Here is a 13,085-nt window from a genome sequence, read left to right on the forward strand (position 1 = left end):
GCCCTAGTGGCCACTAGAGGTTGCTAGGAGAAGTAAGACTTTTAGTTTGAAGTTCTGTGTTTTCCTTGTCTCTGTTTGTGTTCCCCTTGATTGAGCCCAGCTGTGTCTTGTTAACCTTGTTAGTTCTTGTGTATATATTGCCCTCCTGTTCTCTCTGTCAGTTGTTAACCTTGATCGATGTAATGGTATGTTCTGTGTTCATGTTTTGAGTTTCTTATGTTTATTTGAGTTTTAAAGAAGCCTGCACTTCGACCCTCCTTGCCTCGTTCCTGCAAATGTTACAATAACTTTCAGACAAAAATACTAGTGACATAAATCTCCTGTGCATGTACTTACACTGTTAAACATTGTTAGTAGACAAAGAAAAGAGTGTGAAAAATATTGTAGAAACTTTACTTTTTAGCAGTTCACAGTGCTAAAAGTGCCTGAATTTGAAGAAACATCCATATTCAACAGATGTCTGGAACTTCGCTGTGCCCTTTTGCTGAGTGTGCACTTTATGATTGTTTTTAGTTTTATATAGCATACATGCTTACTGTAATTCACTCATGCATCTGTGGATGTTTAAATATTGACTGAATATTCGGGTTGATTCAGTTTTTTTTTTTTTTTAAACTGAATGAAACCAGTTCATATAGATTAAGAACGGATTTGTTTTTATTTAAATATTGAGAGACTTGTGTGTGTGACTTGGCTCAGTTAAGGTCTTGATTGTAACCACGACACAATCTGCTCCTGAAAACGTGACACCAGCACAGCTTCGATTGCACAAACACATCCACTAAAGGGGAAAGGGCATTGGCAGTTGTGCCAGCCACCTCGGTAATCGATGTTATACATTGTTCTCCCTAGAACAGTTCATGCATATTGTTTGAGTGTGCCTATGTGCGTTTGTGCTCAACAAGGTGAAACAAATTCTGGCTATGACATCAGGGGGTGCTACAGCCGAATAGAGAAAGATGCATTCATTTATTTCTCAATTTTGTTTTGTTAAAATTATTTTTAATTTATTTTTCAGAATCGCAAAGGCTTGAGTGCGAGTCAAGTCAGAGTTAAAATTTATCAGAGTCTGTGACGAGTCCAATATAAGTCCAGACTCGAGTACCCCAACTCTAGTGACTGTAGTTTATGATTGTTTGTTCTGCTTGGTCTTAATCATTTTGGCTTTTGTAAGATGTTACTGCAGAATACTGTAGATAGTACAGAGATGGTACATTTCTGTTGCATTGTAGATTCATTCTCTGTGTGTGTGCCATCAGAATGAATCAAGCTTCTACACAGGGTTTTGAAAAGGATGTTGGCTATAAGACCACTCATCATGTCATGTATCCAGAGAGCGCTGTTGATTTAGACAACAACACCAGTCTGATCCTCATTCCCTTTAAAACTCTGGATTTGGAGTGGATGATCAGTGCATTAACCACAGGACACATCTCGCAGTAAGTGTATTGATTCTTCTTCCTGCTTTGGTTTTGTTTTACTCAGGCCAAAATATTTTTTTTTCTCAGAAAATAAGTCTTTCATTGAGTGTTTTTTTTTTTTTTTTTTTAGGGTGCTGACATATTAGAGTTTATGTATAACTCAGTTAATTGATTTCAATATGGAGGGATGTGTCGCAAGAGCATAGAGGAAAAATAATCGTGAATGTGTAGGGTTGAAAATTAACAAAAACGTCTCGGTTACTGTCGTAACCTCCATTCCCTGATGGAGGGAATGAGACGTTGTGTCAAGGTAGTGACACTAGGGGTTGCTCTTGAGAGCCCCGAACACCTCAGATCTTTGAAAAAATGCCAGTGAGAATTGGCGAGTGGAATTTGCATGCCACTCCCCCGGACATACGGGTATAAAAAGAGATGGCTCGCAACCACTCATTCAGGTTTTGTGCTGAGGAGCCGAGACAGGGTCCCAGCCATTTCAGCAGGTAGTACAGCGTTGTGGCAGGGGGGACACAATGTCTCGTTCCCTCCATCAGGGAACGGAGGTTATGACAGTAACGGAGACGTTCCCCTTCTGTCACTCACTCAACGTTGTGTCGATGGAGTGACACTAAGGGTCCCTATATGAAACGCCACAACTAGCTGAACCATGTTACGTGGACTGCCGGTGCCAGTGCAAGCAAGCAAGCTGCTGCGTGCGTAGGAGCAGGTGCACCGGTCTGCACGTAGCCACCCCCAATGCCCCAAAAAACATTGTATAGTTCACCACATCCCTGGGGGCGGGGGGCGCGGGGGGGGAGACGTATCTAGTATGGAAGCAGGCCGTGCCAGCAGCAGCCTTTTCTCTCTATGTTTTCTCTCCACAGAGTATTCAGTTATTCAGCTGGGGCCATTTTAACGCCCAATATATGCGCCGGGGAAGGTGTTCTTTTCCTATCATATTTTTTCAGGGGGAAAAGACCCCGTGGAGACCACATCCTGCCCAGAGGGAAGGTAACGTGGCAAGCATGTCATGTGGGCTCAGAGTCGCACATGGAAGAGGCGCGGTGGTAGGTCCTGCCTGAAAGGTGAGGAGCTCTACAAACACGGCGACGGGGACAGAGAGGGCTCTGTCGAAGGGAGACGCAGGTCTGCCGACAGGGAGACCGTACTGCAGAAAATACATCACAGGAGGTTACCGGAATAACCAGCACCTGTGGAGCACCTAACTCAGTAAGGGCATATTACACACGTACTGGTTCCGGCTGTGAATTCCTCTGCTGAATTCATGAGCCACAGGGCTAGGGAAGAAGGACATCCAGGGTTCATGGGTTTGTGAACTCGCATGGGAAAAGAAGCGCACATCTTCGCCTCTTTGGAGGGGAAAGGCGCTATACACAAGCGATACACCCGGCCAGCTGTTCGTATTCCCGAACTTACCTGTTCATACCTAACAGAACATGGGACGAAACCAGCTCAACCCAGAGATTGTAAAATTAGGTATTGGGTGTCACCCAGCCCGCTGCCCTGCAGATGTCTGCTAGAGAGGTGCCATGGGCCAGTGTCCACGAGGATGCCAGACTCCATGTGGAGTGTGCTCGTATTCCCGAAGGGGCAGACACGGCCTAGGCCTGGTATGCCATAGTGATGGCATCCATGATCCATTGGGCAAGCCTCTGTTTGGAGACAGCTTTCCCTTTCCGCTGTCCACCAAACAGACAAAGAGCTGCTCAGAGTGTCTAAAGCTCTATGTACGATCCAAGTAGATGCGCAAAATACGCACTGGACACAGCAATGACAGGGCTGTGTCTGCCTCCTCCTGGGGCAGCACTTGCAGGTTCACCATCTGATCTCTGAAGGGGGTTGTGGGAACCTTGGACACATAGCCCGGCTGGGGTCTTTGGATTACGTGAGTCACCTGGACCCGAACTCCAGGCAGGTATCGCTGACAGAGAACGCTTGCAGGTCCCCGACCCTCTTGATGGAGGTGAGCGCAGTCAGGAGGGCCGTCTTCAAGGAGAGGGCTTTCAACTCGACTGACTCTAGCAGCTTAAAGGGGGCTCCTCGAAGGCCCAGGAGGACCACGGAGAGATCCCATGAGGGGAACAGGCGTGGCCTAGGAGGATTCAGCCTCCGGGCACCTCTCAGGAACTTGATGATCAGGTCGTGCTTCCCTAAGGTCTTACCATCCACTATATCGTGGTGTGCTGTTAGGGCGGCCACATACACCTTCAAGGTGGAGGGGGACAGCCATCCTCCAGCCTCTCCTGCAGGAAGGAAATCACTGACCCGACCTCGCATCTCTGAGGGTCTTCAGCTCGGGTAGAACACCAATTCCCCTGAGTGAATGTGTCTACCACTGCTGTGGCTCTGTGCAAGTAGGCTTACAGGGGGAAACGCATACTTGTCTGGGCCAAGGGGGGCCCCCGTCGGAGAATACCAGAGCGGGCATTGGGAGGTTTCTTGGGAGGCAAATTGGTCTACTTGTGCTTTGCCGAACCAACTCCAAATCAGCTGGGCCACCTGGGGGTGGAGTCTCCACTCTCCCCTGAGCGTCACCTACCACGACAGCACATCCGCTGTGGCATTGAGGTTGCCCGGGATGTGAGTGGCCCGCAGCGACCTCAGTCGCCACTGACTCCATAGGAGGAGACGGTGGGTGAGTTGCAACATGTGACGAGAGCGTAAGCCGCCTTGGTGATTTATATACGCTACTGTCGCTGTGTTGTCTGTCCGGACCAACACATGCTTGCCCTGGATCAACGGCAAAAGCCTCCGCAAGGCGAGCAATACTGCCAGCAACTCAAAGCAGTTGATGTGCCAACACAGTCATGGTCCAATCCAGGAGCCAGTGGCTGCGTGCCCGTTGCACACAGCGCTCCAGCCTTGCTTGGAGGCATCTGTCATAATGATGACGTGCTTGGACACTTGCTGTAGGGGAACTCCTGCCCATAGAAATGCAAGGGCTGAACAAGACACCCACTTCCCTTAACGGGGCAAGAACTGCCTCTGCGACTTTCGTGAAGATGCGAGGGGACAGGGACAGGCCGAAGGGGAGGACCTTGTACTGATACAAGGTCCTCCTTGTGCAAGTTGCCAGCGTTCTCACTCCTCACTGAAGTGAAGTGGATGCTGCCGAATCGGGGCGGGCGCCTGGTGAACTGAATCACATAGCCGAGTCGGATGGTCCTGCCCAACCACCGCGATGGGTTGGAAAGCGCTAGCCACGCGTCCAAGCTCCGGGCGAGGGGCACTAAGGGGACGATCGTGTTTAACGTACCTGTGGGTGGGGCCTCACAGCGGGAGGGAGCAGGGGATGCCACGTCGAGGAGCCTCGCTTCGTCTCGAACTCGTGGCTGCATTGAGGGTACCCATGAAGCACTTACCTTGCTCCATGTACCCGGCGTCAGGGGGGGTCAGCGACGGGGGTGGAGGGACTTTTTGACCGTCCTCGTAGTCCATCATAATCGCCTGGCCGTGGGTGGAGCGTCTGGACGCACGAAGGCGGGTGGTAAATACTGGCTATGTGATGCAGGGAGAATGTGGGTACCGCAGCCCGTTCGGGGTGTGGCGAACATAAAAGGAAACCAAGGATTTACCTCCCGGCCCTCCACCGGGGGATGGAGTGGTCTGGTTTGCAGCAGACATCTTGCTCCCTGTGTCATCCATCTCAGGAGCCTTCCGGGTCCTCGTGCCGGCCCGTGAGGTAGGGGGCTCTACACTGGGGATGAGAACTGGGCTCAGGCTGAGGCGGAGCCACCTGGGCTTTCACCGCCGCAGGGGGACACCCTCAGTGAGCAGACAGGATACAGGATCTTGAGCCGTGCTGGGGCAAGATGTGTTGTATAGCCTCGGTCTGCTTCCTCACCGCCGAGAACTGTTGGGCGAAGTCTTCGACGGTATTGTCGAATAGGCCGATCTGAGAGATTGGGGCATTGAGAAAGCGAGCCTTGTCTGCATCCCTCATCTCGACCAGATTGAGTCACAGGTGGTGTTCCTTGACCACGAGGGTGGACATCGCCTGCACGAGTGCTCGCGCCGTGACCTTCGTCGCCCGGAGGGTGAGGTCGGTCGCCGAGTGTAGCTCCTGTATTACATAGGGATCAGGATTACCCATGTGTAGTTCCTTTAGTGCCTTGGCCTGGTGTACTTGCAGGAGGGCCATGGCATGCAGGGCAGAGGCGGCCTGACCAGCAGCGCTGTATGCTTTGGCCGTCAGAGACGACATCATCCTACAGGCCTTGGAAGGGAGTGCCGGGTGACCCCGCCAGGTGGTTGCGCTTTGCAGGCACAGGTGCACCGCAACCACCTTATCCACCTGAGGGACCTCCGTATACCTGTGGGCCACCCCGTTGAGGGTAGTGAGAGCGGATGAGCTGGGAGGTAAGTTTCGGGCAGAAAAAGGTGCCCTCCATGACCTTGTCAGCTCGTCGTGCACTTCCGGGAAGAAAGGGACGGGGGGGGGGGCGTGGCTGAGTAGCACCCTGAACCCAGGAACCAAACATCTAGCCGCGAGGGCTCAGGGGAGGGTGGAAGTTTCCACTCCGACCCGACACACGTGGTGGCCCGGGCAAGCATGGCGGCCATCTCACCATCAGCCTCAGACTGGGCGGGCCGACCCGAAGGTGGCAGCCCATTCGAGTCCTTGGATGCAGCCCAGTCAAGTCCTTGGACTCTCCGATGCAGCGATCGAGCACTCATCCCACTCCAGAGCTCCGAAAGGTACACTAAGCTGGCCTTGGGGTGAGCTGGTCTCCTCTCGGAACTCGGCTGGGGCAAACGAGCGTGCTGGGGCATGGGTGGTCCGCGGGGATTTACCCGGCAGAGCCGCGCCCATTAAAGCCCCCAAATCACCTCCAGCGCCAGCCGGGCCGGCCTCATACCCAGAGGTAAAAGGCGAGGCACGGGGGGCGGCTAGAGTGGCTTTTTCCCCCGGAAGAAGGAAAGACGCGACCGTATATCCAACAGCATACGCTTCTTAAGAGGTGAATGGAACAGAAGTAGTATTCAGCTCGCTGATAGTACAACCGCTCGGCTCCGAAGATAAAATCTGAATGAGTGGTTGCAAGCCAGCTCCTTTTATACCCGTATGTCTGGGGGAGTGGCATGCAAATTCCACTCACCAATTCTCATTGGCTTTTTCTCAAAGATCTGAGGTGTTCGGGGCTCTCAAGAGCGACCCCTAGTGTCACTACATCGACACAACTTCGAGTGAGTGACAAAAGGGGAAAAATAATGTCCTTTTTAAAAGCGGCCTTTTGCATTCCAAGGCATACTAAAATACATACGCTGATAGTGATTTATGCTTATTGAGTTGTTTCTACATCAGGGGGGTCCGCCCAGTGGGGGTTAAGTGATGTCTAATGATTGATCAGTTCAAATGTATCAGGTTTGGTTTTGGTTGCATGGTCAAGAAAGGATAAGAGTGGATTGACAGGCTATCAGACAAGACTCCTGCTCTCAGTGAAATCTCTCTTCTGAGCCATGAGGCTACCCCTTCTCTTTTATTTCTACCTTTCATTCTCTTCCACTCAGGTAGTATGCAAACTGATTTAGCATACTGATCTAATCAGCCAATTTTCACGTCTATATGTATAACAGTTTTAAGTAACCTTTTGAGGCATTACTGTTAATAAACCACTTTCTCTTTCAAACCACGTTTAATGGCACCAAGTAAACTATATTAAGAAACATTTAAAGGGGTCATGACATGCATTTTTTCCCCCCTTGAGGTTTATTTTAAGTAAAGTTTGTTGCACAATAAAAAACAGTAATTATGTAGTATAACATGGTATTTTTCTACCCTGTCTCTGGCCCTCTGTCTGAAATGTTCAGTTTCTGTGCCATTTCTGCTTTAAGACTTCAAATAACACACCAGTGGCATCTCTACATGAGGGGCGGGTGGGGTTGCGCCCCATTAGATGTCAAAGGATATTTAAATGAATGAATACATTTTACTTATAGCGTTTTTTATGACATTACACTCAAAGCACTTTACATAGTGAACAGGGGGTTTTCCTCCACCACCACCAGTTTGCAGCATCCACCTGGATGATTCCACCTGGATGATGCGACAGCAGCCATAGTGCACCAGAACGCTCACCACACACCAGCTATTGATGGAGAGGAGAGTGATACAGCCAATTCATGGATGGGGATTATTAGAAAGCCATGATTGATAAGGACCAATGAGGGAATTTTTCAATTTTTCCCATTTTTACACCCCTACTTTTTAACAAGAAGTGCCCTGGGATTTTTAATGACCACAGAGAGTTAGGACCTCAGTTTAACAAGGATGATGCCTTGGTTATAGTATAATGTCCCCTGGGGCTGAATGATTAATCAAAGTAAAATCGAAATTGCGATATTGCGTACTGTGATTATCAAACTGCTAATGTGCATCTCTGTTCTTTGTAGTGTATAACACATACTCAAAGCATGCATGAGGTTTAACATTATTCCAGATTGTTCTGCACCAAGCAAAGTTTCAGCAATGTTTTTTTTTTTTCCTTCTGCTCTAGTGTGCTGAGGGGCCGCTGTGCCTTGTATGTCTACTGTTACTGTACTGTAATGAATGTTGCCAACGATGCTAACATAAAATACAGCCTTTTGCAACATGTTGAACAATACACTGCAGCATCAGAATATAAGCTCCTGGTGAAAGTGAATGAAATAAAACAGAAATATTACTACTGTATACAACAAATCCTTAAAGTAATAATAATAATACTGTATCAAATAATGATAAACTGGACAACAATAAATTATTCTTGGCTTATAAATAAAAACTGAATTCCAAAATGTTAGCGAGTGTAGTAGGTTTTACAAACTCTGTTCATAAAAAGAGTGTTTTGTAAAAATATATGTAGGTAAATATTGTTTTTGTTTTTTTATCACTGTATTGTGGAAAACGTCATGGTTACTGGTGTATCCTCCATTCCCTGATGGAGGGAACGAGACGTTGGTGTCGATGTAGTGACACTAGGGTTCACTCTTGGGAGCCCGAGACACCTCTGGTCTTTGATAAAAGGCCAATGAAAATTGGCGAGTGGTATTTGCATGCCACTCCCCCGAACATACGGGTATAAAAGGAGCTGGTATGCAACCATTCATTCAGGTTTTACGCTGAGGAGCCGATATAAGGTCCAGCCATTTCAGCGGGTAGTTCAGCGTTGTGGCAGGAGGGACCAACGTCTCGTTCCCACGGGTAGAATGGGCTCGTAGCCCTACCGGGGGCGGCATGTTTTGGGCGAGATATGCCATAGTTATGGCGTCAATGAGCCAGTGGGCGATCCTCTGCTTGGAGACAGTGCTTCCTTTCCGCTGTGCACCAAAGCAGACAAAGAGCTGCTCAGAGACTCTAAAGCTCTGCGTGCGATCCAAATAGATGCGTAAAGTGCGCACCGGACACAGCAACGACAGGGCTGGGTCTGCCTCCTCCTGGGGCAGCGCTTGCAGGTTCACCACCTGGTCCCTAAAAAGAGTGGTGGGAACCTTGGGCACATAGCCCGGTTGGGGTCTCAGGATCACGTAAGAATAGCCTGGACCGAACTCCAGGCATGTTTCGCTGACAGAGAATGCTTGCAGGTCACCTACCCTCTTGATGGAAGTGAGCGCAGTCAGGAGGGCAGCCTTCAAGGAGAGTGCCTTAACCTCGGCTGACTGCAAGCTCAAAGGGGGCTCTCTGTAGACCCTGAAAAACTACAGAGGTCCGATGAGGGAACGAGGCGCGGCCTGGAGGGATTCAGCCTCCTGGTGCCTCTTAGGAACCTGATGATCAGATCATGCTTCCCTAAGGACTTACCGTCGACTGCGTCGTGGTGTGCTGCTATGGCAGCAACGTACACCTTCAAGGTGGAAGGGGACAGCCTCCCTTCCAACCTCTCTTGCAGGAAGGAAAGCACTGATCTGACTGCGCATCTCTGGGGGTCTTCACGAGGGGAAGAACACCACTAAGCGAACAGATGCCACTTAAAAGGCATACAGGCGCCTCGTAGGGGGAGCCCTAGCCTGAGTGAACGTGTCTACCATCGCAGGTGGGAGACAGCTTAGGTCTTCCGCATCCCGTCCAGGGGCCAGACATGGAGATTCCAGAGGTCTGGGCGCGGGTGCCGGATGGTGCCCCTTCCCTGAGAAAGAAGGTCCTTCCTCAGGGGAATTTGCCCGGGGGGAGCTGTCGCGAGGAGCATGAGGTCCGAGCACCACGTCTGGACGGGCCAGTAGGGTGCTTACCAGGATGATCTTCTCCTCATCCTACCTGACCTTGCACAGGGTCTGTGCGAGCAGGCTCACTTGGGGAAAACGCATATTTGCGAATGCCAGGGGACCAGCTGTGTGCCAGCGTGTCTATGCCGAGGAAGGTCTCGGTGAGGGCGTACCAGAGTGGGCAGTGGGAGGATTCTTGGGAGGCGAACAGGTGCACCTGTGCCTGTCAAATCGACTCCAAATCAGCTGGACCACCTGAAGGTGGAGTCTCCACTCTCCCTTGAGGGTAACCTGTTGTGACGGCGCATCCGCCGAAGTGTTGAGGTTGCCCAGGATGTGAGTGGCTTGCAGCGACTTGGTGCTGCTAACTCCATTGGAGGAGACGGCGGGTGAGTTGTGACATACAGCGGAAGCGCAGACCGCCTTGGCAGTTGACATATGCTACCGCTGCCGTGCTGTCTGTCTGAACTAGCACGTGCTTGCCCTGGATCAATGGCCGGAACCTCCGCAGGGCGAGCAGAATTGCCAGTAACTCGAGGCAGTTGATGTGCCAATGCAGCCGCGGACCCATCCAGAGGCCGGCGGCTGCGTGCCCATTGCCAACAGTGCCCCAGCCCGTTTTGGTGGCATATGTCGTGACCACGACGCACCTGGAGACCAGTTCTAGGGGAACACCTGCTCGTAGAAATGAGAGGTCGGTCCAAGGGCTGAAAAGACAGTGACGGACCGACGTAATGGCCACGCGGTGTGTCCCGTGGCGCCATGCCCGTCTCGGGACTCGAGTCTGGAGCCAGTGCTGAAGCGGCCTCATATGCATCAACCCGAGCGGGGTGGCCACCGCCGAGGATGCCATATGCCCCAGGAGCCTCTGAAAAAGTTTCAGTGGAACCGCTGTTTTCAGTTTGAACGCCTTCAAACAGGCCAGCACTGACTGGGCGCGCTCGTTCATAAGGTGCGCCGTCAAGGAGACTGAGTCCAACTCCAAACCGAGAAAAGAGATGCTCTGAACCGGGAGGAGCTTGCTCTTTTCCCAGCTGACCCGAAGCCCTAGTCGGCTGAGGTGTGAGAGCACCAGGTCCCTGTGTGCGCATAACACGTCTCGAGAGTGAGCTAAGATTAGCCAGTCGTCGAGATAGTTGAGAATGCGAATGCCCACCTCCCTTAACGGGGCAAGGGCAGCCTCTGCGATCTTCGTAAAGACGCGAGGAGACAGGGACAGGCCGAAAGGGAGGACTTTGTACTGATACGCCTGACCCTCGAATGCGAACCGCAGGAAGGGTCTGTGTCGAGGAAGGATCGAGACGTGAAAGTACGCATCCTTCGGGTCTACCGCCGTGAACCAATCTTGATGCCGGACGCTCGCTAGAATGCGTCTTTGCGTCAGCATCTTAAACGGGAGTCTGTGTAAAGCCCGGTTCAGTACTCGCAGGTCCAAGATTGGCCACAACCCACCGCCTTTTTTCGGTACAATGAAGTAGGGGCTGTAAAACCCCTTCTTCATCTCGGCTGGAGGGACAGGTTCTGTTGCGTCCTTCCGTAGGAGGGTAGCGATCTCCGCGCAAGGTAGCAGCGTTTCCGTCTTTCACCAAGGTGAAGTGGACACCGCTGGACCTGGGCGGATGCCCGGCGAAGTGAATCGCGCAGCCGAGTCGGACGGTCTTGACCAGTCCTCGTGACTGACTGGAAAACGCAAGCTATGCGTCCAAGTTCCGCGCAAGGGGGACCAAAGGGACAATGTCATTGGATGTACCGGCAGGTGGGGCCTCGCGGTGGGGCGGAGCTTAAGGTGCCACACCACATCGTGGCCGTGCTGAGTCCGAGGACATTGAAGCACTTACCTGGCTCCTTGTGACCACCCCAGGAACAGCCTGGGATGGGGGAGGAAGAGGCCTGTCCTCGTGACCCATGGAGACTGTCACATCGGGGGTGGATTTGTGCCACAGCTGGGCGCTCAGGCGGGAGACCACCGCTGGAGTGCCAACCTGCCAAATGGAGTGGTGGACGGTGGTCGTGATGCCAGCCATACACACCGGATATGTGACCCAGGGAACAAGGAAACCACTCTTGCTGAGCTCTTGAGTACTGCAGCCACTTGGGCATGCAGCGCAATTAAATACAAAAGGTAACAAAAAGATGAAGATCTGCTTACCAGCTCCATAGCAGTGGGTTTTGTTGTCCCTGGGTTGCCCGTCTCAAGGGCGCTTTGAAGCCTTTCACAGGTTCTGGGCGGCCGTGAGACGGGTGGCGTCTGCTTCCTGTGGTGGGCTCCACGCCGGGGCCAGGCCGAAGGGGCGGGCTGCGGTGGAGCCGGTGCAGTCACCGCAGGGGGACGCCCTCAGCGATGAGTAGATGGGGTGCGGGATCTTGAGCCGCGCCGGGGCAGGATAAGCCGGCTAGAATCCATCTACTGCTCTACCATCGAGAACTGCTGGGCAAAGTCCTCGACGGTGTCGCCGAATAGGCCCGCCTGGGAAATGGGGGCAGCAATGAATCATGTCCTGTCGGCCTCACCCATCTCGACCAGGTTGAGCCAAAGGTGGCGCTCCTGGACCACTAGTGTTGCCATCGTCCGCCCGAGAGACCGCGCCGTGACCTCCGTCGCTCGGAGAGCGAGGTCGGTCGCCGAGCGCAGTTACTGCATCAATCCCGGGGCGTAACTACCCTCGTGCAGTTCCTTTAGCGCCTTGGCGGACTTGCAGGAGAGCCATGGCATGCAGGGCGGAGGCGGCTTGTCCAGCAGCACCGTAGGCTTTGACCGTCAGAGACGACGTAAACCTACAGGCCTTGGACGGGGGCTTTGGGCACCCGCGCCAGGTGGCGGGCATAGGTGCACCGCGAGCGCCTTTATCCACCGGGGGATTGCCGAATAACCGAATAACCCTTGGCCGCCCCACCATCGAGGGTAGTGAGAGCGGGGAAGCTGAAAAGATCGGGACCGGGCAGTAAAAAGTGCCTCCCGCGACCTTGTCAGCTCTTCCTGCACTTCCGGGAAGAAAGGAACGGGGCGGGGCGTGGCTTTGAGCGGCTCGCGGCTGCCCTGGAAAGCATGTCATCATCTCCGCGTCAGCCTGTGACTGGGCGATCGACCCCGAAGGGAGCAGCCCAGCTGAGGCTTCCGACTGGACGAGCCCGCTCTCCGATGCTGCGCTCGAGAGCTCATCACTTTTGCGGGCTCCGAATAAGAGGTCGAACTCGCCGTGAGACGAGCCGGCGGACTCACCCGGAAGCCCGATCGGGGCAGACGAGCGTGCTGGGGAATGGGAGGTCCGCGGGGGGATACTCGGCAGAGGTGGTCCCATTGGGGTCCCCAAATCGCCCCCAGTGCTAGCCGCGCTGGCCTCAAACCCGTGGGTAAAAGGACCGAGGCGGGAGCCTCTGGGGTGGCTCGCTTTCTTACGAAGGCGAGCCGCGACCGCAACGTTGCCATGGACATATTCTTGCAATGAGAACGTGACCATCCACGAA

The 13,085-nt window shown here is 52.7% G+C and overlaps 1 protein-coding gene across 2 annotated transcripts in view; it reads left to right on the forward strand.

Annotated features, from left to right (window-relative positions):
- LOC127420738 (CMP-N-acetylneuraminate-beta-galactosamide-alpha-2,3-sialyltransferase 1-like) overlaps positions 1-13,085 on the forward strand; it is a 74,418-nt gene that overhangs the window by 47,483 nt on the left and 13,850 nt on the right. The window contains exon 3 of one of the 2 annotated variants that reach the window (XM_051663253.1): positions 1,260-1,439. The exons of the other annotated variant lie outside the window; for it this stretch is intronic. Within the exon in view, the coding sequence (XP_051519213.1) occupies positions 1,260-1,439 (180 nt within the window). The remainder of the gene's footprint in view (positions 1-1,259; positions 1,440-13,085) is intronic. 2 annotated transcript variants of the gene reach the window in all.

The sequence above is a fragment of the Myxocyprinus asiaticus genome, chromosome 30 (assembly GCF_019703515.2).
Source record: "Myxocyprinus asiaticus isolate MX2 ecotype Aquarium Trade chromosome 30, UBuf_Myxa_2, whole genome shotgun sequence".
In the NCBI taxonomy this organism is placed as follows: Eukaryota; Metazoa; Chordata; class Actinopteri; order Cypriniformes; family Catostomidae; genus Myxocyprinus; species Myxocyprinus asiaticus.